The 27,378-nt window shown below is 39.9% G+C and overlaps 1 protein-coding gene and 1 pseudogene across 1 annotated transcript in view; one reads left to right on the forward strand and one right to left on the reverse strand.

The window, feature by feature from the left end:
- TANGO6 (transport and golgi organization 6 homolog) overlaps positions 1 to 27,378 on the forward strand; it is a 210,878-nt gene that overhangs the window by 23,603 nt on the left and 159,897 nt on the right. Inside the window, exons 7-9 of the mRNA XM_055306190.1 lie at positions 6,009 to 6,091; positions 23,648 to 23,760; positions 25,598 to 25,774. Coding sequence (XP_055162165.1) covers positions 6,009 to 6,091; positions 23,648 to 23,760; positions 25,598 to 25,774 — 373 coding nt within the window. The remainder of the gene's footprint in view (positions 1 to 6,008; positions 6,092 to 23,647; positions 23,761 to 25,597; positions 25,775 to 27,378) is intronic.
- Positions 1,213 to 1,712, reverse strand: LOC129497133 (ragulator complex protein LAMTOR1-like; annotated as a pseudogene).

The raw sequence follows: 27,378 nt of genomic DNA on the forward strand, positions 1-27,378 counted from the left end.
TTTACAAGCTCGAGCTTGGATCCAAGTATACCCGACACAGTGGAGCAGGGACTCGGACCCCGAGACTAAGAGGGGTAGCAGCTTTATAGGGGCCATTGGCCAATGGGATTGTAACATACGCAGAAAGTTGCATAGTCATGTCCGTCTGCACGCAGGTGGCTGATTGAATTACATTTTACACTATAGTATTCATTTGAACTGGCCTATTACTTTGGTCAGAATTGGGGGGCACTTTGGCAGGCACAAGGTGGGGGTTACATTGTTATGAGCCGATTTCCGATTAGGGTGTGCCCAGCGGCTTGACTAGGGTGGGGCAGCGCCTTAAGCAATAAGCAGGTCATGTGGGGGTGATACAGGAGGTGGCCGGTGCAGCACAAAATGGAGTTAGTCCTGCTCTGCTTGTCCAGGGGTAGGGGATTTTGTTATATTTCCTGGGTCCCACACCCTAGTCTTTTGTTTTTCACTATGACATTTTTTTATTTTTATTTTTTTAATTTTTATTTATTATTTATGGTAGTCACACAGAAAGAGAGAGAGAGAGAGAGAGAGAGAGAGGCAGAGACATAAGCAGGCTCCATGCACCAGGAGCCTGACGTGGGACTCGATCCCGGGTCTCCAGGATCGCGCCCTGGGCCAAAGGCAGGCGCCAAACCGCTGCGCCACCCAGGGATCCCACTATGACATTTTTTTTTTTCCAGATGAATACACTTTCTTTATTGAGGGTGACAAGCCAAAACAAAACTCCAAAACTCCAAACGTGTAAAAACCCAGGATGCTAGAAATACAGACTCAATTCATTTGAATAGAAGCTCATCCAGACTGCAGTCACAAACCCTAGTGAGATGCATGTGAGTGCTAAGACAGGGACAGGGGGACAGGAGTGAGGTCAAGAGAAAGGATGGGAAGGGGACTCCATAGGCTCCAAAAGGATCACCTTCACAGTGCTACCTCCACCTTCCGAGTGACAGTGAAGACCTACTAGGCCCAATCTTTTGACCCCCTATCTTGGAGAGGGCTTTGAAGGCCAGTCCCAAATGGTTCTGCCCTTCCTTGTGCTATCCTTGTTTGCTGAGGCTTCGAGCCTCACTCTTCTCTATACTCTTTTCTGTGATGAGTAGCAGGTTAGGGTACTATGAGCCACAGTGTGAGGCTGAGGGATAGGAGAGGCAGAGTAGAGTCAGGCTGAAGAGAGAAAGAAGAGTTATTCCAGGATCATTCTTCTACATGAATCCCAAACTGTGCATCCCCCCACACTGTGCCTCTTCTATCCACTCAGATCTGAGAAAGTACACTATAGGCTTAAGCAATTGTCCTGGAGACCTGCTGTGAGTCGGAGAAGGGGATGGGCTCTCTGGCCTGCACTTGGTGGAGCTGCCTGGTGAGAGATGATGGCAGCAGCAGCTTCTTTCAGTGGGTCAGGCTGATGTTCAGCACAACCAAGCAGGTGCTGTACTGCCTTGCCGGATCCATGTACTTGTGCTGCTCCACGCCCCGGGAATCCACAGCAGACAAGTCAGTGATGTTGCTGGCTGTCAGAGCAAGGATGGGGGGGAGAGCAGGGCCTGCTCATCTGTGTAAGCAGGCTGTGGTAGTTGGGCTTAGCTCCAGTGAGGGCTTCGAAAGGGGGGCCAGGCCACTAGGTCCAGCAGCAGCTGCCGGTCCTCTCTGTCCTGGTTCAGGTCCTTGTTCTCCCAGCCTTAGCAGCACTCCATGGTGGGGTTCGGGCCGGGTACCCAGGCCACATTGAGGATGGATGGCATCTGTCCTCATGATATTTTTGAAGAGCCTTGATTATAAAATGTTCTGTAATTTGTATGTCTAATTGTTTCCTCATGATTAGATCCAGATGAAACATTTCAGCAGCAATACTACATAGGATGACAATTTTTTTTCTTAGTCTCCATCAGATTAGGGGAGCTTTTATAAAGAGGAGCTTTTCTTGGGCAGCCTGGGTGGCTCAGTGGTTTGGCGCCTGCCTTTGGCCCGGGGCGTGATCCTGGAGACTCGGGATTGAGTCCCGTGTCGGGCTCTCTACATGGAGCCTGCTTTTCCTTCTGCCTGTGTCTCTGCCTCTTTCTCTCTCTGTGTCTCTCAGAATGAATAAATAAAATTTAAAAAAAAAGAAAAAGAAAAAAAGAGTTTTTCTTTCTCCTATTTTTTTAAAAATATTTTATTTATTTATTTATTCATGGTAGACACAGAGAGAGAGAGAGAGAGAGAGAGAGAGAGAGAGAGAGAGGCAGACACAGGCAGAGGGAGAAGCAGGCTCCATGCCGGGAGCCTGATGCAGGACTCGATCCCGGAACTCCAGGATCGTGTCCTAGGCCAAAGGCAGGTGCCAAACCGCTGAGCTACCCAGGGATCGCCCCCCCCCCCCCGCTCCTATTTTCTTAAGATTAAAAAAAATTAAGTACAGTCTACCCCCTGAGCATGAGGCTCTCTAGCTCACCACCCCAAGGTAAATTTTATTTATTTAAAAGATTTTATATATTTATTTATTTGTTTGAGAGAGAGAGAGAACATGAGCAGGAGGGAGAGGGAGAGACAGGCTCCTTAGCTGAGCAGGGAGCCTGCCATGGGGCTTGATGTCATGACCTGAGCCAAAGGCAGACACTTAACTGATTGAGCCACCCAGACACCCCTAAAGATTTTTATTTTTAAGTAATTTTTGCACCTAACCTGGGACTTGAATTCACAACCCCAAGATCAAAAGTCTCATGCTCTGTTGACTGAGCCAGTTGAGCCCCTTGAAGTATTATTTCTGTTGGACTTCAGTATTAGGGCCTAAGATTTCTTATAAATCTAATTTTCATGTACTAAGACTAATACCTCATTACTAATTTATTTATTCTCTTGTCTGTAACTGATGTGTTCTAGTCTGTGGCAGTGGTTCTTATAGTGTGGTCCTAGGGCTAGCAGCATCAGCATCACCTTGGGAATTTATTAGAAATACAACTTTAGGGCAGCCTGGGTGGCTCAGCGGTTTAGCGCCACCTTCAGTCCAGGGCCTGATCCTGGAGACCCAGGATCGAGTCCCATGTCGGGTTCCCTGCATGGAGCCTGCTTCTCCCTCTGCCTGTGTCTCTGCCTGCCTCTCTCTCTCTCTGTGTGTCTCTCATGAGTAAATAAATTTAAAAAATCTTAAAAAAAAAAAAGGATTGTAGCAGCTTTGCATATTTTTTAAAAAAAGAAATGCAACTTTATTATTATTTATTAGAAATATAAATGGGTTCTCCCCAGACCTACTGAATCATAAGTGCTGGTATGGGTCCCAACAATCTGTGTTTTAATAGACCCTTCTGGGTAATTCAAATGAGTGTTCAAGTTTGAGCGCTGGTCTAAAAGCACTATTCTTGGGAGGCCTAGATTCAGTCCATTTGTTGATCAATTATTTTCATCCTGGACCTTGTTCATTCATTTTAGGAATATTTATTGGACATCTGTTCGCCAGGCCTTTCTTCATGTGTTAGGTTATATTTATAACACCAACTGCATGTTTTGCATTGATAATCTGTGGCTAACAAAAAAGGACTATCTAGTAGTCTGATTGGTTTTAGATAGATAGCCCATCGTTGCCACTGGAAAAACAATCCAAAAAGATAAGCTTTCTTACTTCATTTTTCATATTGTATCACATTTTTAAGACTATGTGGCAATAATGATGAATTATCATATTTTATCAATTCTAAGGTACACATGCTTTTCACATAAAAAACTTTAATTTTGGAAATATTTTTCACATTTTAACAACTCTGATATCAAGATGCATCTCACAATTATTGTTTCCCAGGCAGCAATCATGGCATTGTCTGTGCCTGGAAATGAGCATTAAAACTTGTAGAATGGGGCTGCCGGGTGGCTCAGCAGTTTAGCACTGCCTTCAGCCCAGGGCGTGATCCTGGAGACCCGGGATCAAGTCCCAGTTGGGCTCCCTGCATGGAGCCTGTTTCTCCCTCTGCCTGTGTCTCTGCCTCTCTCTCTCTCTCTCTCTCTCTCTCTCTCTCTCTGTGTCTCTCATGAATAATAAATAAAAAATCTTAAAAAAAAAAAAACTTGTAGAATGGACATCAGCAACTTAGAAAAAAAACCATGAAGACAATAGTAGAGTGGTGAACTCTTAAGAAATACCACATCACCTGCACTCTTGGTGGCACAGAGGATAATATATTGTGGCAAAATATGGATATCAGTAATAGTGCTGAAGTGTTTCAGAAGAGTTGGACTCTCTTGTGAAGTTTTAAGAAATCCTTATTTTATTTACCCAATTATATGGTTTATATAAGGAATGATATATATTAAAGCTGTATGTCTAAATAAACTTAAAAGAACTCTCTTAATACTTTTTTTTATTACGTGTTTTAATCTTCATTCCAATTTAGTTAGCATACAGTGTTATATTAGTTTGGGATGTCCAATATAGTGATTTAACAATTCTATGTTTTATTCAGTGCTCATCATAATAAATGTATTCTTTAATCCCCATCACCTATTCCACTTTTTCCCTGATTCACTTCCCTTCTTTTAATACTTTCTTAAAAACTCTATTAAGAATTTTTTTAAGGGGATCCCTGGGTGGCTCAGGGTTTAGCACCTGCCTTCGGCCCAGGCTCCGTGCAGGGAGCCTGCTTCCCCCTCTGCCTGTGTCTCTGCCTCTCTCTGTGTGTCTCTCATGAATAAATAAAATCTTTAAAAAGGCATTAAAAAATATTATTATTTATTTATTTATTTATTTATTTATTTATTTAAACGATTTTATTTATTTATTCATGAGGGACACAGAGCGAGAGAGGCAGAGACAGGCAGAAGGAGAAGCAGGCTCCCTGCAGGGAGCCTGACGTGGGACTCAATCCCAGGTCTCCAGGATTAGGCCCTGGGCTGAAGGTAGCACCAAACCACCAAGCCACCTGGGTTGCCCTAAGATTGATTTTATTTATTTATTTATTTATTTATTTATTTATTTATTTATTTATTTATATTTATTTATTTATTTTTTATTTGTTCTTATTTTTTTTAAAGATTTTACCTCTATTCATGATAGACATAGAAAGAGAGAGATGGGGGCAGAGACACAGGCAGAGGGAGAAGCAAGCTCCATCCTGGGAGCCTGACACGGGACTCGATCCCAGGACTTCAGGATCACGTCCTGGGCCAAAGGCAGGCACTAAACCACTGAGCCACCCAGGGATCCCCAAGATTTTATTTTTAAGTAATCTGTACACCCAATATGGGACTCAAACTCAGAATCCTGAGATAAAGAGTCTGATGCTCCACAGATTGAGCCAGACTGTCACCCTATTTTAAAACTTTTTTCTGGGGTACCTGAGTGCTCAGTGGTTGTGTCTGCCTTCAGTTCAGGTCCTGATGCTGGGGTCCTGGATTGGGTCCCACATTGCGCTCCCTGTGCAGAGCCTGCTTCTTCCTCTGCCTGTGTCTCTGCCTCTCTCTCTGTGTCTCTCATGAATAAACTAATAAAATCTTAAAAAAACAACCACTTTTTTTTTTTTTAAAGATTTGACTTGTCTATTCCTAGGACCCTGGGATCTTGACTTGAGCCAAAGGCAGAGACGCTCAACCATTGAGCCACCCAGGCGTCCCAGTTTTAAAAGGGAAATTTTTAAACACATCTGTAGAGAAAAGTTTAATAAATTCTTTTCTACCAGTCACCTCAACATAACCATTAACTCTGTCGTTTTCACTAAATCCAATCCCCAATTTTTTAGTCATTCAATATACAAGTAAAATTTTAAGTCATAATGTATCATAGGTTACTTGTTTTTTATTTTTTAGTGATACATAAAATAATAATGAGTGTTTATAATCATTAGCATCATAGATTTCATGAAATTTTATATTTGATGTTGTACATTAGTAACCATGTCAAGTCTGTAATTTTAGCTGTTACTTAGAGAACTCTCTTTCTAGTAAAATTTTCTTTCTTGAGTCCTGAGTTCTATTCAGTGAGGTACTAAGTATGGGTTATATGGGTTATTTTGTTTTTTGTTCTCTAGAGATTCCAGAGAGTGACATGGTGCCAGGGATCATTTTGGTGACAGAAGAAGAACTTAATAGATGTATTGAGGATGTATATAAGGTTGGTAATTTGAGTCACTAATCTTTTTAGCTAATCTTTATACTTAGTCTTTTAAAATAGTTTTGCCTTTTTAATCAGTACTTCAAGAACTAGAATGACTAATCTTGAATTCCAAATGATTAATATTTGTTTCACTTTGAAACTGGAAACTATAAGCTCTTAGTATAAAAAACTGTTACATTTTGAAACTGTCAATTTCATCATTTACTCTGAATGTTAAACAGTTTAGATTCTCTAACTGGCACATACTACTGATGAAAGCATGTCTTTTGAAGACACATTTGAAATGCAATAGGTTTTCAAAACTGTATGATAGTATTGAATCTACTTTATATATTTTTGATAGTAATCATGCCATCATTAAAAGTCTGAATAAATGAATCTTGCAAATGACTACCTAAATATGTTACTGAAAATGAAAAAAAAGTATGTTCTCTATGATTATAGTCTTATAACTGTATATGAAACATATATTTTTAGACAAAAATGAAATCCATTGTGTTAGGGCCAGATGAAAATCTTCTTCTTCTTTTTTTTTAATTTCAGATTTTTATTGTTTTATAAAATTACATGTAAAAGTGAATATATTCTCCCTACGACAGTTTCTTTTTTTTTTTTTTAAGATTTTTATTTATTTATTTATTCATGAGAGACACACAGAGAGAGAGAGGCAGAGACACAGGCAGTGAGAGAAGCAGGCTCCATGCAGGGAGCCCCACATGGGACTCAATCCTGGGTCTCCAGGGTCACACCCTGGGCTGAAGGCAGGCGCTAAACCACTGAGCCACCCAGGAATCCTGAAAATATTCTTTAAAGTTTAGTTCAATAAATTTATAATAGTATTTTACTATTAAAAATATCCACACTAGTAAACAGCTTTTAAAATTACATTCCATGTAAAAAGGTACATGTGCTTTGGAAAATAGTTTGGCAGTTCCTTAAAAAGTTAAACATGGAATTATTACTATGACATAGTAATTCCACTCTTAGGTATATACCCAAGAGAAATGGAAACATATTCAGACACAAACCTGTGGATCGATGTTCATTACAGCATTATTCATAATAGCCAAAATGTGGGTACAGCCCAAATGTCCATCAACTGATAAATGGATAAGTAAATGTGATGTATCCATATAATGGAATATTTTTTAGTCATAAAAAGGAATAAAGTATGGACACATGCTGGAACACAGGACAAACATTTAAAAATAACAATTTTTAAATTTAAAAAAAAAGCCAAAAAAAAAAAGAAAATAAAAAAAAATTAAAAAAAGCCAGAAACAAAAGACCACACATTGTATGATTCCATTTACATGGAGTATTCAGAATAGGCAAATTCATAGACAAAAAGAAGATTATTGGTTGCTAGGGCCTGGAAATAGGGAATTAGAAAGGCTGTTGGGGGTCCCTGGGTGGCTCAGCAGTTTAGCACCTGCCTTCGGTCCAGGGCGTGATCCTGGAGTCCCGGGATCGAGTTCCGCATCGGGCTCCCTGCATGGAGCCTGCTTCTCCCTCTGCCTGTGTCTCTGCCTCTCTCTCTCTCTCTCTCTCTCTCTGTATGTGTCTCATGAATAAATAAATAAAATCTTAAAAAAAAAAGAAAGGCTGTTAATAGGGATGGAGTTTCTTTTTAAAGATTTATTTATTTATTTATTTATGATAGACATAGAGAAAGAGGCAGAGACACAGGAGGAGGGAGAAGCAGGCTCCATCCATGCCCGGAGCCCGACGCGGGACTCGATCCCAGGACTCCAGGATCACACCCTGGGCCAAAGGCAGGCGCTAAACCACTGAGCCACCCAGGGATCCTCCGGGATGGAGTTTCTTTTTGAGATAAGGAGAATGTTCTGGAATTAGACAGTAGTAATAGTTATACACCCTTGTGAATATACTAAAAGCCGCTTATACATATTAAGAGTGAATTTTATGGCGTGTGAATTATTCATCAATAATTTAAAAAATTCTACATTTCTCATTTCTGTGGCAGTAAATTAAACATTTTAGATTAAGTATTTAATTTTTCGTGAAATAATTCAAACATACAAAAAAATGAATAGTAAAACACTCATGTGCCCACCACTCAGCTTAAGAAATTAAACATTACCGATTCAGTTGAAATCTTCTATCTACTTATCCCTGGTCACATTTCCCTTGCTTCCTACTTGAAGGTGCATTGTGGTTTTTTCTGGTGTTCTTTTTTTTTTTTTTTATAATTTTTTTTAATTTTATTTATTTATGATAGTCACACGCAGAGAGAGAGAGAGAGAGGCAGAGACACAGGCAGAGGGAGAAGCAGGCTCCATGCACTGGGAGCCCGACGTGGGATTCGATCCCAGGTCTCCAGGATCGCGCCCTGGGCCAAAGGCAGGCGCCAAACTGCTGCGCTACCCAGGGATCCCCTGCATTGTGGTTTTAATTAACAGTTAGTTTTCTTATTACTAGTGAGTTGAACATCTTTTTGTGTTCTTGGCTCATTCGTATTTTCCCTTCTGTACATTGCCTATTCATATATTTTGCCCATTTAAAAAATTGGGTTATTTGCCTCTTCAAAATTTTTTTAGAATAAATCTTTTTTGAGATATACTTTACAGAGACCATAAAATGATACTTTAAATGTACAAGTTAATGATTTTTAGTAAGTTTACAGAGTTGTGAAACTATTGCTACAATACAATTTTAGAACATTTCCATTACCCCAAAAAGATCTCTATGCCAAACAGTCACTTCTTGTTCCTACCCTCAGCCCCCAGGCAACCCTTAATCTGCTTTCTACCTCTATATAGATTTGCCTTTTGTGGCTGTTTCATGGGAGGGAACCATGCAACATGTGATTTTTTGTGGCTGGCTTTTCTCTCTTAGCATAATGGTATTTGTTTAAGTAATCTCTATGCCCAACATGGAGCTTGAACTCATGACCTTGAGATCAAGAGTCCGATGCTCTACCAACTGAGCCAGCCAGGTGCCCTTCTCTTAGCATAATGTTTTTCAGGTTTACCCAGGTTGTTGCATATATCAATATTTTGTCTCTTTTAATTGCTAAGTAATATTCATTATATGTATATGTCACATTTTGTTTATTCATCAGTTGATGGACATTTGGCTGTAGAGGAAATCTTTCTTTTTAAAAACAGCTTTAAATGTCCATCAACTGATGAATGGATAAAGAAGACATTATAAGTATACACAATGATATTACTCAACCATCAACAAGAGTGAAATCTTGGGGCAGCCTGGGTGGTTCAGTGGTTTGGAGACCCAGGCTCGAGTCCCACGTCGGGCTCCCTGCATGGAGCCTGCTTCTCCCTCTGCCTGTGTCTCTGCCTCTCTCTCTCTCTCTCTCTCTCTCCCCCTCTCTCTCTCTCTTCTCTGTGTATTCTCATGAATAAGTAAATAAAATCTTTACAAAATAATTTTTTTTTAAAGATTTTATTTATTTATTTGAGAGAGAGCATGCACAAGCAGCAGCAGGGGGAGGGGCAGAGGGAGAGAGAGAAGCAGGCTCCAAGGTGAGCAAGGAACTCCCTGTGGGGCTTGATCTCAGGGTCCTGGGGTCTTGACCTGAGCTGAAGGCAGACGTTTAACTAAGCCACCCAAGCACCCCATATTTTTTTTTATTTTTAAGTAATCTCTATACTCAATATGGCATGAACTCATAACCCTGAGATCAAGAGTTGTATGCTCTACTGACTAAGCCAGCCAGGTACCCCAACATTTTATTACTTTTTATTGCTGAATACTATCCTTTTGTAGGTATAGACTGTATTTTGTAATTCATCCTTTCATGGGTATTTGGGTTGCTTTTACATTTTGGCTGTTAGGATCAATGCCGCTATAAACATTCATGTACAAGTCTTTGTGTATACATATGTCTTCATTTATGTTGGGTGTACTGCTAGGTCTTACATTAACTCTGTTTAACCATTTGAAGAACTGCCAAAGTGACTGTACTATTTTACATTCCCTCTAGCAGCGTATGAGAATGTAGAGTAAATCTTAAGTTATATTCTTTCAGGGCAGCCCAGGTGGCTCAGCGGTTTAGCACCACCTTTGGCCCAGGGCGTGATCCTGGAGACCTGGGATTGAGTCCTGCGTAGGGCTCCCTGCGTGGAGCCTGCTTCTCCCTCTGCCTGTGTCTCTGCCTCTCTCTCTCTCTATGTGCCTCTCATGAATAAATAAATAAAATCTTAAAAAAAAAAGTTATATTCTTTCAGGTAAGAAGGCAAATACTTTTGTTTTAAACTTTATGTATGATATTAATAATTTGTAGATATAAAACGCATGCTGAAAAATTCAGAACTCATCCTCTACAACACTCAGCTTTTGCTAAAGTAAGATGTTTACTACACTTTCATTTAATTTGCTATTTAAAAAAAAAGATATTGGAGTACCTCGGTGGCTCAGTCTGCTGAGCATCTGCCTTCTGCTCAGGTCATAATCTCAGGGTCCTGGGATCAAGCCCCGTGTTGGGCTCCCTGCTTGGTGTGGAGTGTGCTTCTCCCTCTGCCTGCCGCTCCCCTTGCTTGTGCTTTCCCTGCCTTCTCTCTGTCAAATAAATAAATAAAATCTTAAAAAAAGAGAGAGAGAGAGAGGCACAATACCTCTCTACTCTACCTTTAGAGGGTAGACCTGGCATACAAATATAGAATTAAGTTGCTTATAGATAAAATATGACATGGTGACTTAGTGAATATAATGCTATTTTTGTTTTTTTTAATGCCTTTTTTAGAGACTTATGAAAAAAAGTTTTTATGTTCTGTTCTCTAATATTCATAGGCAAGGTCGTTTTAGATTATAGGAAGAAGAAACTATATAAAGCAGTCTAGAAAGCAAATGTTCTGATTTAGAGAACAGGGCCCAGCTAACTTTCAGAAAGGTTATCTTCAGTCACATACCATCTAAGGAATATTGTGATGAAAAATTGTTAAATGGTTGGGTGTGGAATAGCAGAAAAAGTTGAAAGTGGCGTCAAGGATAGAACTAAATATGACTAAACTTTGATAAAAATTCCTCATAGTATTTCTGGGAAGTAAAAAAAAAAATTGCTTTTCGAGGAAAAAGAAAGCAAAACAACATCTTTCTGGCAAGTGAATTAGCCTCCAGAAAATTGAGAGATACAGAAATAGTGAATCCTGCTATTGTTCCTATTCTTGTCCCCCAAAGCGGGGAAGGGGGGGGCCCTAATTGGTGAACAGTTTGGTAATTTAAAACCTCCTGGAAAGGCAAGCAAAATGTTAGTTTGCTATAAACACTTGATGATGAACAAAAGATTGAGACTGTTATGAAAGCAGGAAGGGGTGCAGAAGGGTAATTATTTTCCCTACAAGGTTTTGGCAGCTCAGCTGCAGTGGGAAAACAGAGGAAATGTGTATGTTGGAGGAAAATGCTAAACACTGTGTAAAGTTTAACAACAAAGGATGTGTTGTCTTTATTAACTTTCTGCTAATACTCAATTACAGAGCACAGCTCCAAGGCAGGAAATAAGGAAAACATCTGGGACAGTTGAATCGATCCAACAAGTCACTGGGTAGCAAGAGGATACAAGAGGGTGTTTAATTTTAGAGCAGTATTTGGGAACATTTCCAGCTCTGGTTTTCTTTCTCTCTTCTCTTCTTTTCTTTTTAACAGATTTATTGGTATATAATTCACGTACCACACAATTCACACATTTAAAGTATTCAGCTCAGTGCTTTTAGTATATTCACAGTGTTGTGCAACTATCACCACAGATCTGATCTGAGAATATTATTGTCCGCCTGACCCCAGAGTAGCTTTAGGTAACCACTGAAATCTATTTTCCATCTCTATAGATTTTCCCATTCTGGATATTTCATATAAATGCACTCATGTAACACATGGTCTTCTTTAGTTGCCTTTTCACCAGCAGAATATATATTTTCAAAGATTTTATTTATTTATTCATCAGAGACACAAAGAGAGAGAGAGAGAGGCAGAGACATAGGCAGAGGGAGAAGCAGGCTCCATGCAGGGAGCCCGATGTGGAACTTGATCCTGGGACCCCAGCATCATGACCTGAGCCGAAGTCAGACACTCAATTACTGAGCCACCAGGCGTCCCACCAGCAGAATATTTTTAAGATTCATCCATGCTGTTGCATGAAGCAGTACTTTATTCCTTTTAATTCCAAGTGTATTCTATTATATGGATATACCACATTTTGTCAGTTGGTGGAAATGTGTATTGTTTCCCCATTTTGGCTTTTGTGAACAATGCCGCTAATAGATATTCAAGTACAAGTTTTTGCGTGGACATATGTTTTCACTTCTCTTGGTCTATATAGCTGGGAGTGAAATTGCTCAATCATATGATAGTGCTATGTTCAACTTTTTGAGGCACTGTCAGACTGTTTTCCAAAGTGGCAGCACCACTTTGCATTCCCACCAGCAGACTATGAGAATTCCAGTTTATCCTCTCTGGCCAACACTACCACTACCATGACCTCTTTTCTTTCTCCTCCTCCTCTTGCCCTCCTTCTCTTCTGTTATTATAGCCTTACTGGTGAGAATGAAGTAGTATCTTATTGTGATTTTTGACTCACATTTCCCTAATGACTAATGATCTTGAACAGCCCCTCGTGTGCTTACTGGCCATTTGCATGTCTTCCTTGGCAAAATTTCTATTAAGATCCTTTGTTTCAGCTCAGGTCATGATCCCAGGGTTCTGGGATCGAGTCCCATGTCGGGTCCCTGCTCAGTGAAGAGTCTGCTTCTCCCTCCCCCTCTGTTCCCCCACCCCTCATGCTGGTCTCTGTCTCTCTCACTCTCTCAATTAAATAAATAAAATACTATCTTTTTTTTTTTTTTTTTTTTTTTTTAAGAAGGGGCACTTGAGTAGCTCAGTCAGTTTAGCGTCTGCCTTTGGCTCAGGTCATGATCCCAAGGCCCTGGGATGGAGCCCTGCATCAGACTCCCAGCTCAGCGTGAGTCTGGTTCTCCCTTTGCCCCTCCTTCTGCTCATGTTTTTGTTTTGTTTTATTTTTAAAAAGATCCTTTGCCCATTTTTAAGTTGGGTTATCTTTTTTTTCTTTCTTTTACCAAGAAAAGAAAAGAGGTGGGTTGAGGGGATGGGATTCACCCTCACCAGCATCTCTCCTCAAAGAAATCTTCATCAATCTCCTCTTGGTCTCCACACGTTTGATCCTTCTCTACCTTTTTTCTGAATGGGAAGTTTTTTTAGTCCTACTCTCGTCTTAGTCTGGTATCTTTTAAATCTATTTTATCTTGGTGCCTCACTTGACATTTCCAATTGAATGTCCTGGGTTACCTGTATCACAATAGCGTCTATCTGGCTGCCATCTCACCTAACTGCAGAGCCTCTTATTCCTCAAAGCCAATTTCCTTTTTACTGAATACACAATCCAGATCAGACTATTTTTCTGGTTAAGACTGTAGTGGAATTAGAAGTAACATATTAGAAATTAGGAGTAGGCAGCTGGCTCAGTCAGAAGAGCATGCAATCCTTAATTCTGGAGGGTTTTTTTTTTAAGATTTTATTTATTTATTCATGAGAGACACACACACACACACACACACAGAGAGAGAGAGAGAGAGAGAGAGAGAGAGAGAGAGAGAGAGGCAGAGGGAGAAGCAGGCCCCCTGCAAGGAGCCCGATACGGGACTCATCCTGGATTCCGAGATCGTGCCCTGAGCTGAATCAACTGCTGAGCCACCCAGGTGTCCCAATCTTGGAGTTTTGAGTTCGAGCCCCATGTTGGGTTATAGAGATTACTTAAAAATAAAATCTTGGGGCCCCTGGATGGCTTAGTTGGTTAAGCATCTGTCTTTGGCTCAGGTCATGATCTGGAGGTCCTGGGATTGAGCCCTGAATTGGGCTCCCTGCTCAGTGGGAAGTCTGCTTCTCCCTCTCCTTCTGCTGCTCCCCCGCCCCCCCCCCCGCCCATATTCACTCTCTCTCTCTCTCAAATAAATAAAAAATCTTTAAAAATTTAATAATACATGAATAAATGAATAAAGTCTTAAAAAAATAAGTTAGTTAAACTGACTAAGGCATACGACAGGAGAATGCCAGCAGAGAGGAGCAAGAAAGGAGACAGAAGTACCCCCAAAAGGACATAATAATTTGAAAAACAAAGTATGTGGCGACTGGTATGTTCAGTATACTTGTTTAAGAAGGCAAGGATTGCATATAATCCATTTTTTTAAATTGCTTCTGAAAGAGGTAAAATAAAAATACATTTTGGTATTTAAAGAAATAAAGCTTCAGCTTACTGAATGAAAATGTGGCAGGAGAAATTATAAGAGAAGGCCTTTTGATGCTTGCATCCTTCACATACAGCACAGAAAGGAGCATTGTGTCTCTAGTGGGCTAGGTGGAAAGTTCTCAACAATACAGGTATACACATATATGCTCATTGAATTGAACTGAAAATTTGGCATAGCCACTTGTACTTTAGTGCAAATAATTTTAGTCATTTCTATGTGTGTGCTTTATGTCTGGTAAAGTTATCTAAGTTGAGAAGGGGATTTGCAGCTCAAATAACTTTTAGTCCAGTGGCTTCCTATTCTATCTCCTTCTGATTCTGAATGTCTGGAGCCCTGTCCCTAGAATACTTAGTTTTTTTTTGGTACTCCTTGGTATGAGAGGGATAAATGGTTTTTCTTTGCCTAGAGAGGTAAAGAGAGACCTAGGCTGCATAGGGATTGGTTCTGGTTAGGGCAGGATGAGAGAATTACAATTCTTTACAATTTGGATATTTTCTTGCTCTTAAGAGAACTGGCCAGAATCTGATACTAGGTAGGACTGGGAGAGTTGGGGGGATGCTTCCTTTTAGTATTTCTCACAATACTTGCTGAGACTCCCTAAAGGCAGAAGAAATTTTAGGGTAGGAGAGGCTGGAAGGTACCTAATTAGTTTATATTCTTCATTCTCATTTCCATTTTATCTCTCTGTTTCCAGATTCAGGGAATCCTGACTTTAATTATCCAAGTCTTTTTTTGGCCATTTAGTCATAGCAAATTTCTTTTTTTTTTTTCATAGCAAATTTCTAATTAAAGTTACTCTCTCAGATTGGCCAATTGATTCCTCTTTCTAAATTTTTAATTGTTTTTATAGAGTAAATTGGAATAATGGAATCTTAGAGCTTGAAGGAAATTTAGAAATAATTTCTTTTTTTGTTTTTGAATAGACTGTTTTTTTCTGGGCAGTTTTATGTTCACATTACAATCAAGCAGAGAGTTTTTCCATATATTTCCTGCCACCACATGTGTACAGCCTCTCCCACTGTTAACATTTCACATCAGAGTATGACATTTGTTACAGTTGGTGAGCCTCCACTGACACACCTGTTTCATCCAAAGTCCATGAGTTATATTAGGGTTCATTGTTGGTGTAGTACTTTCTTTGGATTTGACAAACTAATCCCTCATTTTGCAGTAAAGGAAACAAAATCCAAAAGATTGTGAAGTAACTTGTCCCAAATCATACTAGTGAGTGCCAGATCTGGTCTGGGAACCAATCCTTTTGTCTCTTCTCTTTCACTCTGTGTTAAGATAATATTTGCATATGGTACACATTTAAGAAGTACAAAAGGCTTTGCAGTAAAAAATTAGTCTTCTCCCACCTATAGCTCTTCCTCAAAAGCAGTTATTCTTTCTGGATGTTTCCAATTCTAATTGAACTGTGACCTTGAATAACATGTAAAGGACCAAAAGAAGTGTCTTCGGGATCCCTATGTGGCTCAGTCCGTTAAGTGTCAGACTCTTGGTTTCAGCTCAGGTCATGACTCAAAGAGTTGTGAGATCGAACCCCACATCAGGCTCTGCACATAGTGGGGAGTCTGCTTGAGATTATTTCTCTATCTCCCTCTTCTTCTCTTCCCTCCCCAAAATAAATAAATCTTTTTTTTTTTTAAAGGTATCCTTCAAAGCTGTGGGAGATTCATGTGTTAGATGGTACATTCAGATTCTGTGGTATAGTGTAGTGAAAAGCACCTGGCCTTTTGAATCAAATAGACCAGGATCCCTGGGTGGCGCAGCGGTTTAGCGCCTGCCTTTGGCCCAGGGCGCGATCCTGGAGACCCGGGATCGAATCCCACGTTGGGCTCCCGGTGCATGGAGCCTGCTTCTCCCTCTGTCTATGTCTCTGCCTCTCTCTCTCTCTCTGTGTGACTATCATAAATAAAAATTTTTTTAAAAAAAGTTTGAATCAAATAGACCTAGGTTGGAATCGGGCTCAAGGGTTGACTATCCATGTTACTTTTTTTTTTTTTTTAAGATTTTATTTATTTATTCATGAGAGACATAGAGAGGCAGAGACATGGGGAGAGAGAGAAGCAGGCTCCCTGTGGGGAGCCCGATGTGGGACTCGATCCCAGGACCCCAGGATCACACCCTGAGCTGAAGGCAGACGCTCAGCCACTAAGCCACCCAGGCGTCCCTATCCATCTTACTTTAGATAACAGTATTTATTTAACACTTGAGTTGCAGGGATGAAACAGAGTAACTTTTGATAGGTTCATTGTATACTTTAGCAAATAATTTGTGCTTAAAAAACTGTCAGTTCTCTTTTGGTTCAAGGAAACTTTTTAAAAAAGATTATTTTATATAACACACTCTGAAAGCATGCACAATGCAGAAAAATGTATTAGGTAACTTGCCTTGTTCTCTTGCTTCTCACGAGTCTTAATTAAACTCAGTAATTGCATTAGAAGTTCTGGAACATTACTATCAAAAGGATCAATGTGATATTTTAGAAGGCAGCACTTGACTAGTTTAATCTTTAACAGGGTGAAAAATCAAGTTACAGCCTGTACTGAATTTCACTGTTAGGACTCAGCTTGATTCATGTTTATATTTCCACACGTATACATCCTTGTAGAAGATAAGGCCATAAAGCAAGGAGACCATTCCATTTACAACCACATCAGCAGGTATTCAGGAATAAGTGTAACATTTGCACAGGACTGTATATTTTAAGAAAAATATCTTAACATGAATTATCTTAACTGGTACCTATGCAAAAAGCTTAACACTTGCATTATGAATGAGGAAGCTGAATCCTAGGGAGGTTTAAATGTCTTACCCATGTTCACTCACATAATATGTGATTTTGGGCAATCATGTAGGTGTCAGAAACAAAATTCATACCCGTTTCCTGACTCCTGACTTGCTGGTGCTCTTTCAACTTTGCAGTGGTCTCTTAGGGATGTGCTTAACAATGTGATGGAAGTCTAGTAAATGAGAAGTGGAGTGTGTGAGGACTGCTTTCTGTTTTGTTTTGCTCTGAATCAGAAACAGATGTTTATTCTTAATACTTCTGGCCATTTGACTCCTCTGGGTTTTTCCTTTCCTTTTTAATTTAAATTTCTAGTCAGTCCTTCCAGAGAAATTGAGTCCTTTAAATATCGAAGGTAGGTTCTGAATAAGCCAATACACTAAAAGCAAACTTCCTATTGTTCAGTATGCTCTCCCTTCCATAGCTGAAGTTCTGTGATTCTTCAGCTCATTAACATTGATGGAATAGCTTCTAGCTATAGCTTAAAAAAAAAAAAAGAAAAGAAAAGAAAATACAGAGAACATTGTAATTCCAAAAATAGAGCTTTTGAGAACATAAAAAGCATTCAATGTACTTTATTCATTCTTTCTTTGATTCAGTTAATCAGTCACACACACACAAATTTTGCCAAGTACATATAGAATGCCATATAGTCTGCTAGGTTTACAAACACAGAAATGATTAAGAGCCAGTTGCTGCCTTCAGGGAGCTCCCAGTCAAGCAACTAAGAGTTACCAGTAGTACGTGATCTGTTGTTAAGAGTACCCAGAAACGTGTCTCTATTACTTGTTAAGAGTAGTCTTTAAGCTCAGATGAGGGGTTATAAGACTTAACCACAGACATTTCTTCTCATGGCTGGATCTGTGGTAGAAAGCCAAGATGCTTTCAGAAAGGAATGTGGAAATCCCCAAGCTGCCAGTGGGGTCATTGGTACCCATCTGTTTCCTCGAGTAATCTGTTCTGAGCCGTTATGATTTTTATAAATCCATACTCACTTCTTATTTTTCTCCTCAGCCCTGTCCTATGTATTTATACCAGAAAAGCCACAGGTAGACATGGAAGTTCATCTTTTCTTCAAAGCACCATTTCACTTACTCTCAGAGAGTTTTTTTTACACCAAAGAATTTGAAAAGGTACCTTGAAAGTCTGTCTCTCCCTTCCCTGCTTCAGTTTTCCTATCTCTTGGTGTTGTGTTGGGGGATCCCTAGTTCCAGCAGATACCTCAAGTAACCAGAAGGAATGTGATTCTTTCAACTGAACAGGATTTCATCTTTAAAGTGCTAACTTCAGAACTGATAGGGCAAGGGAAAGCATGTGGGGAGGGTTAGAAATTTTTACAACTTTGTCAAGTTTCAGTGTTTCAAAATTTTTTGGGTGGTGGAAAATTGGCTCATGTTTTTATTATTTTTATTTTATTTTTTTAAATTATTTATTTATTTATTTATTTGAGACAGAGAGAGAGAGAGAGAGAGAGAGAGAGAGAGGCAGAGAGAGGCAGAGAGGCAGAGACACAGGCAGAGGGAGAAGCAGGCTCTATGCAGGGAGCCCAATGTGGGACTAGATCCTAGGTCTCCAGGATAAGGTCCTGGGCTGAAGGCGGCGCTAAACCGCTGAGCCACCTGGGCTGCTCAGCTCATGTTTTTAAACTAGCTTTACCTCTTAATGGCTAAGGTACCAGAAAGATACAGAAGGAAGAAAGCAAATTTGCACTCAAGTCAGAGGATGATAGATGAGATACCAAAGAGGCCTTAAAGCTTGATTAATCTGATCTTCCTATTGTCTAGATAAGGAAACTGAGACTCAGAGAAGTCCATTGATTTGTGTTAAGTCCCACAACTGGTCAGTGGGAAATAACCCTATGTGAAACATACTCCACTGTCACACTGCTGAGAAAATGGAATTTCCACAGGTCAAAATAATATATAAAGTATGGGATTGTGGTTCTGAACTTGAACTCTCATCCCACTGTGCCTCCGGGTGAGCAGAAAAGAACCCCAACTAGGAGACTACACGTAAGCACAGTTCAAGGAACTCCCACAACACCCATGTCAGGGCACAGATGCAGGGTAGTGGGGTCCTCCTCACTGTGGGGCAGGAACAGTTTACTATTGTGCTTCCTCAGTTGGTACTGTCACCAACCTAATGTGGAGGGGACTGGAAGGAATTGGCCGCAACAATTTCTTCCATATATAGTATGACTTCATTAGAAGAGCTATTGTTTTTTTTTTTTCCTAGAGCATTTGGTCATTGTCAGTGCTGTCAGCAAGAGATCACAGTGTGACATTGGCTGAATCAGTGCAGCCTCCTTTATCCCTTGATGAGTCACTGAACTGCAGGTATATGTCAATGATCTGGGGAGTCCATGTGAATTGGGAAGTAACCAGATGCCACTTTGGGAATGTATATAGAGGGTAATGTTGGATGTGAGGTGCAGACCAAATGTTAACCTGCATATGAGTTGAGTGCTTGGCAAAAGATTGGAAGGAGGGCACTGTCCTTGGAAAGGCCTGGCCATAGTATGGCCCTGGAGATCTACTTACTGGAAGACTTAAGAGGAAGGGGAGGTGGTGCAGAAGCTGCTGTCCATGGTGCCGCTCAGGAACTCTTGCCCTACTTTGCAGAGGTAGCAGGCCTAGAGGTACTAATAGCCCAACAAGCTGGGGCCTATTGATTCAGAGGGAAGATGGCTGGGATAAAGTTGATATGGGTTAGGGACTGAAGCAATGAAAAAATGCACATGGGAGGTAAGTATTAGGAGGCCATGGAGTACATGCTTTGTTCTTTTTAAAATTGTGGTAAAATACACATGACATAAAATTTACTATTTTAACCATTTCAAGTATACCATTCACTGACATTAAGTTCATTTGCAGTGTCACACAGTTATTGTCACTGTTTAGTTCCAGAACTCGTTCATCACCCCAAGTGGAAATGCCATACCCATTAATGAACCAGTTTCCATTTTGCCTTCGTCCCACCCCTGTACAACTACTCATCTGCTCTCCATCTTTATGGATTGTGCATGGATTTTATGTCAGGCAGATTTGAGTTCACCCTGGCTCTGCCATTTACTAACAGAGTACGTTGGCTCAACTCACTTGGCTTCTCTGTCCTGTTTTCCACATTTTTAGAATGGGAATAAAAATACTTAACCTGTAGGACTCTTGTGAGGATTGATTGTTTATTAAATGTTTAGCTGAATAACTTTGTTGATTCTTGAGTAGACATTGCAATAAACGTTAGTTGTTTGCTTCATAAAAATGGTAACAGGGTGGTTCCTTTAAGTTGTATATTTCTGTCACAACTGCTTATTCACCAAGCATTCAAGTAACACAACTTAATCATCTATCACAATAGGTGCTGAAATAGAGAAATAGGCTAGTTGAAGAAGGGAGAGATAACTGTATATTTGTGGGCTGATTATATCTTAGAAGCTCTAGTGCTATTGGAATTTAGAGGAGAAGAGTCATTAATGTTGGTTAGATGCTTACTAAATATTTGAACTAGTGAATGAATGGATGAACAGTTGTACAGTCAATGGAAAAGGTAGAACTTTCAAATGGCCCATCCAAAACTTTTGAAAAATAAATGTCCTTCCATCAAGGAAGTTTTTTTTTTAAAGATCTTATTTATTTATTCATGAGAGACACAGAGAGGGAGAGAGAGAGAGAGAGAGAGAGAGAGAGAGAGAGAGAGGCAGAGACACAGGCAGAGGGAGAAGCAGGATCCATGCAGGGAGCCGGACGTGGGACTCGATCCCAGGTCTCTAGGATCAGGCCCTGGGCTGAAGGTGGCGCTAAACCGCTGAGCCACCTGGACTGCCCCATCAAGGAAGTTTAAAATGGAGATATCTTTGGGCTCAGGACAAAGAGAAATTTATTATTGTCTTGGAAAGGAGGTGACAACTTCTATGTGTCAAGCAGAGGCCATTCAAATTCTTTGAGACATCACAGAGAAAACTCACTGATCAATTGTTCTTAATACAAAAGCAGTACTTGTTCCTTCAGAAAAGTATAACAAGAGAACTTAAAAATGGGAAGAATTTATCAGTAACAATATATATCCCTGAGAAACGGGCTTGATTGAATTCATGTTAAAGTTTGAGGTGCTTTGGCCCAGTAAAGCCAGTAAATAATGGAGATTTAACTCCATTTGGTTTTGTTTTTTTGTACAAAAGATGCTGGTAAGGAAGGATGGCTCCACAGGGATTACTTCTGGGAACACAGACTACAGAGCCAAACAATGGCCCTTACGTTATCTGGGGGAATCTCTCTCTCTCTCTCTCACTTTTTTTTTTTTACCACTTGTAATTGGTGATATCATAATTAGGCCTGCATATTACTTGTGAGCACTGCCATACAAGGCACCTCATTTAGCTAGGCTTATGGAGATTAGATCATGCACAGGAAGCTGGCTCCTTGGTTATCAGGCTCCACAGAGGAGCTGGGAGGTTTAAGGAGTGTGAAAAATTAGGATTGATTTAAAGGGACAGGCTCTCTGGAAAAGCATGGAGAGTTTTCCAGCTTGTGCCTCCATGACCTTTAGTATTACATAAACAGCACTGATTTCTACTTAAGTTAAACGCAATTTAATTAATAATTAAAACCTGATAGTATAGACACAGATAATGATGATGAAAGGAGAAAGATGAGGAAGCGACAGTGATTAATTTTTTTTAAAGATTTTATTTATTTATTCGTGAGAGACAGAGAGAGAGAGAGAGGTGGAGACACAGGCAGAGGGAGAAGCAGGCTCCATGCAGGGAGTCTGATGTGGGATTCGATCCCGGGGCTCCAGGATCATGCCCTGGGCTGAAGGCAGGCACTAAACCACTGAGCCACCCAGGGATCCCCTGATTATTTTTTTTTTAAGATTTTATTTATTTATTTTAGAGAGAGAGAGTGCCTTGTTGCACATGCAAGCATGTAAGTGGGGGAAGGGAGAGAGAGAGAGAGAATCAGAGAATCTCAAGCGGATTCCATACTAAGCGCAGAGCCCGACAGGGGTTGATCTCATGACGCTGAGATCATGACCTGGGCCAAAATCAAGAGTTGGTGGCTTAACCTACTGAGCCATCTAGGCGCCTCATGATTACATTCTTAATATGTGTTACAGGAACTATGCTAGCATTTTTATCTTCCAGGTACTATATTAGATTCTTCTTCTTCTTCTTTCTTCTTTCTTCTTTCTTCTTCTTCTTTTTTTTTTTTTTTTTACAGACTTTATTTATTTATTCATGAGAGACAGAGAGAGAGAGAGAGGCAAAGACATAGGCAGAGGGAGAAGCAGGCTCCTCGCAGGGAGCTCGTTGTGGGACTTGATCCCAGTATCCCAGGATCATTCCCTGGGCCAAAGGCAGGCACTCAACTGCTGAGCCACCCAGGCATCCCTATATTAGATTCTTTATAAACAGTTGGCTTATTAACATTATGATGGTCTCCTATGGAAAAAAAAGTTATAACAATAACCCATGGTCAAGTCTTAGCCCTCTTTTATTTATTTATAAGTTTTTGTTTATTTGAGTAATCTCTACACCATTGTGGGGCTAGAATTCACAATCCCAAGATCAAGAGTCCTATGCTCTTCCAACCGAGCCAGCCAGGTGCCCCAGCCTCAGCTCTGTTTCAAAGGATGAGGAAAAGGAAACTTAAAGAGGCCCTTATACAGAAAGAATATTGAAAAAATAGCATTTTGCTCCTCTTAATTCTTTAAGTTCCTTGCCTTGAATTATTATTATTATAATTGGTTTACTTGTTTTTTTCTTCTTGGTAGATCACAGCAATTGAGAGAGAACAACTCTCATTTGTATACTCACTACAATGCCTAGGACAATGCCTAAATTCCAGTGGGTATTCACATAAAGCTCGTTGAATCCATTTGTGTTATCCTTTTTAAAGGCCAACTAGAATGTGTAACGTAATTACTGTAATTACTGTTAACAAAAATTGGCATCCTTACACATTTAACCCTGTAAATCCAGTGCAGAGCTAGATGCACATTATAATTTCTTTTAACATTTTTTTATGAACTGGAGAGAATAGGACATGCCCACGTGGCAGTTATATCTTAAGAGTGACAAATCTAGAGCAAGCTTTGTTTTTGTTTTTCAAACCTAGTTTTAAGTTTTTCTATTTGGCATTAATTGTCTGTTAGTTCCTGAGAGCAGAGCCTTCAGTAATTAGAGAATTATTGTAGAGGTGAGTGATGGCAGATTAGCCGGAGATATGAAGGTCATCAAAAGCAGGAAAGGAAGGGGTCAGGAAATTGGTTAATTTACTCATTTTCCCCAGTATTTCTTCAGGCTGCACACACCAAAGGGTGCTGTTCCCAGTTCAGGCTCCCTGTGTTTTGGCCTGACAATCTCAAATAGTTTTCTTAGCCTTAGAGCTAAAATTGTTCGGTTTAGGACTAAAGTGTTAGTTAAGATAAGACTCTCCGTGCTGCTAATAGATATATGGTATTTGATTCCAATTTCTCTGGCTTTGCACCCATTGGTACCTCACATCATTTTCTTTTCCCTAGGTATACGTGGTCGGGAATGACCCTGTGACAGTTTTAGTGGATTCCCTGCTTCCAGTCCTGGGAGTGCTCTTTTCTCTCTACACTTTTACCAAGCAAAGTGTGTCTCACATAAGGTAAACAGTCTAGAGAACCTTATTTATTTATAAATAGTGAAATCTTTATTGAATGATGTTCTTATTCTTATAAAACTTAATGCCACTTTGTAATTTTTTTTCTTTCAAAATCAGTAAAACATTTGGGGATCCTCTTACTCTGCTCATCTGAGAAAGAAAGCTTTTCTTTTTAAAAAAGATTTTATTTATTTCCTGGAGAGGAAGAGCACAAGCCGGTGGAGCAGCAGAGGGAGAGAGAGAAGCAGGCCCCCTCCTCCAGCAGGGAGCCTGATAGGGGGCTTGACAGGAGGACCCTGGGATCAGGACCTGAGCGGAAGGCAGATGCTTAACTGACAGCCACCCAGGCGCCCCGAAAGAGAGCTTCTCAGATTGCAGGGGATTGAATGTAATTTTTAGAATGGCTTTCCTCAGCCTCTGTCCTAGACGTCAGAGACAAAATCCTTGTTTACTTGTGTAAACATGTCCCTGTTTGATCAGTGAAAAATACTGGAATTACATGTCTAGGGAGGAGGAAATGGAGAATGGATCATAACAACCTTGTGGGGAGTAAGAAATCAAGTTGGGGAAATCTGGATCTGAATGTGGCACCCTGTAATTTAGACTTGGATTTGACGTGAGTGCTGCACAGTGTTGTTTGGAATGAAGGGATTTCTTAATCATCCTGAAAATAATCTTTTGTTTTGGGATTTAGGTTGGCTTCATTTTGTATCAGCTCCATTTTCATAGATACTTATGTTATTTCTTCCTCCTTATATGAGTTTATATCCTTTTTTTTTTTAGGGACTTTTTTTTTTAAAGATTTTTTATTTATTTATTCATAGAGACACACACACAGAGAGGCAGAGACACAGGCAGAGGGAGAAGCAGGCTCCATGCAGAAAGCCTGACATGGGACTTGATCCTGGGTCTCCAGGATCATGCCCTGGGCTGCAGGCAGCGTTAAACCACTGCGCCACCGGGGCTGCCCGAGTTTATATCCTTTTTAAAGTCCTAGAAAATACTGATTTTTAGTGTTTAGAAATCCCCCACATATGATCAGACATATAGTAATAGTACCCTCTTCATAGGGTTATTATAAAGACTGACTATAAAGTGTTGAGCACTCTCCCTGGATAATCACAAACTCAGTAAATGACAGCTATCCTCATCATTGTTAAGTGGTGAGGGAAAGCTCACATACTACCTTGGACTCTAACCTTTGGTCAACACATTATTGTAGCCCACAGCAACAGAGCAGAGAACACAGAGGAAGATGGAGACTATAACTACGTGAAAGAACTTCAAAGAAGTTCAAAGAACTGTCCATATAATAACTTTGAGTTTTGAAACCCAAATCCTCAGAGCACTATCATGTTCTCATCAGAGACTGAGAAGGAAGAAGCAAACATTTATTCCACCCTGATCCTAGTTGACTGGTACAGATAAAAGGGGCTGAGGAATCACCCAGAATTTGTGGGTATGCTCTTTCTTGGTCACCAGCTCTTGTTCCCATTGATAGATGGTTTTATCAGTGTAAACTTTCTTTTATGATATCTAATCCAAAGGCAATGGTACACTTGGAAATATTTAAAAAAACAAAAACAAAAAACACGGATCTTATCAGAGTTGCTTCTAGAGCCAAAGATTAGTCAGTCACTCACTGAATTTCAGGATATTAGATATATTCTGAGATTCACAGGAAGCATAGTTTCCAGTCCTGCACTTCAGTAGTACTAGGTGGTTGTGCCAGCATTTAGAATGCAGTGGAACCTGACAGTCTTCCTTTCTTTTTTTATGTTAGCTTGTTAGATGTGTAGAGTAAGATGACAAGCTCATTTATAACTGCTTTTTCTGCCAGGTCACTTTGCCAAGAGATCTTATTATGGATTCTGGGGAAGCTAGAGAGGAAGAAGGCAATTGCCAGCCTGAAAGGATTTGCAGGATTGGACAAATCTGCGTCCTCCCTTCATTCTTTGTGTCAACTTAGAGCTGCCACTCAAGGTGGCATAATAGTTACCATCAAAGAGGCCATTTGGTGAGTCCACCCACCCTTTACCCTCTCTCTTGGGATAGAATTGCACCCAGAAGGCCCTTCCCTGACTTGTCCACTAAGGGGCGCTGATAGAACAGGACCTAGAACTTTAAGCAGCCGAGGTGCTGCTATTTATAATCTCTAAATGAAATGTGAGCTCCTTAAATAATCCTGCAGGTTTTTTCCCCAGATGCTAGCTAATAGTAGATGCCATTTGCTGGAGCCTTGCAGCTCTGCATCACAAGTGCACTTACTTTGCAAGTCTTTGCCAGAAAATCAGAATAAAGGGTAGTCACATGTTTACCCTCAGCACCATAATCATCCAGTTCTCTTTCTGAATCTCCAAATGGTATATGTCTGTTCAGAGTCAGACTTATTCTTAAATGAAATTGTCTGATAGCTTTTATGTTATTTTATTTTTTTTTTTTTGATGGGGGTTTCTTTCTCCTGGAGAGCAATTGGAAGGTACTTAATAAATATTAGTGGAACGGATAATTTATTTCTCTCACATCTCACAAATATATTTTAAGTTATTTCCTTTTTTGGGTGATATGTATAGATATTATGACCTCAGAATGTAAGTTCCTGTCGACCAGAGTCCCATATAGTTCTTAACTGCTGACAGATACTCAGATTTTTTTTTTAAAAGATTGGATTTATTTTATTTATTCATGAGAGACACAGAGGGAGAGAGAGAAAGAGGCAGAGACACAGGTAGAGGGAGAAGCAGGCTCCATGCAGGGAGGATGTGGGACAATCCCAGGTCTCCAGGATCACACCCCAGGCTGAAGGCAGCACTAAACCACTAAGCCACCTGGGCTGCTGGATATTCAGATTTTTATGTCTCATTCAACATGTGGCTGTTTATTAAAGTGTTAAATTTAATTTTTTATTCATGGTTAACTTAGTAAAGGTATAAAACACTCTATCAATAGGATGGACTTGAGAAAAATGGAAAACATACATTGATTGCAAGCAGAATTATCAGTACAAATGCAAGCTACCAATTTCTTGACAGTTGTTGAGCACTAGTAGGTTTTGTGGTTGTAACTATGCCCCTGAACTGAAAGAATTTAAAATTTAATGTGTTTATTTTAAGAACACTTTGGAATAGTTTAGTCTGAGATCAATCTAGTGAGTGTATAGGGAATTTTTTTTGGGGGGGAATTTTATAGTATTTAACTTATCAGTATTAAAATTAATAGCTATTGTAACTGGTCTCTAGTGTACATCTTAGTGCTCATATATCAGAATCAACAGTTCTTATTGAAACTATAGTTTCTCTTCATGGTAGAAGAAACATAAATAGGCAGTTATTGAATGAATCTAATGCTGGAAGCAATGGACTCTTAACTCAGGGTTTCTACATAGACTTCTAGGTGTCCATAGTCCCTTTGAAATTATATACAAGAAATTTTTATGCACAAAGCTGATTTTTTTTAAAATAGGGTCCATAGTTTTCATGTGATACTTAAGATACTCCGTATCTCCAAAAAGTTGACATGCACTACATCAGAGAAGTGTGTGTGTGTGACTGATTTTATCTTTCATTCTAAAGATCTTGCTCCTGGTGCCAGTCCCCTAAAGGCAAGTCAGTATCACCACTT

Source organism: Nyctereutes procyonoides, unplaced genomic scaffold (genome assembly GCF_905146905.1).
Source record: "Nyctereutes procyonoides isolate TBG_1078 unplaced genomic scaffold, NYPRO_anot_genome, whole genome shotgun sequence".
Taxonomy (NCBI): Eukaryota; Metazoa; Chordata; class Mammalia; order Carnivora; family Canidae; genus Nyctereutes; species Nyctereutes procyonoides.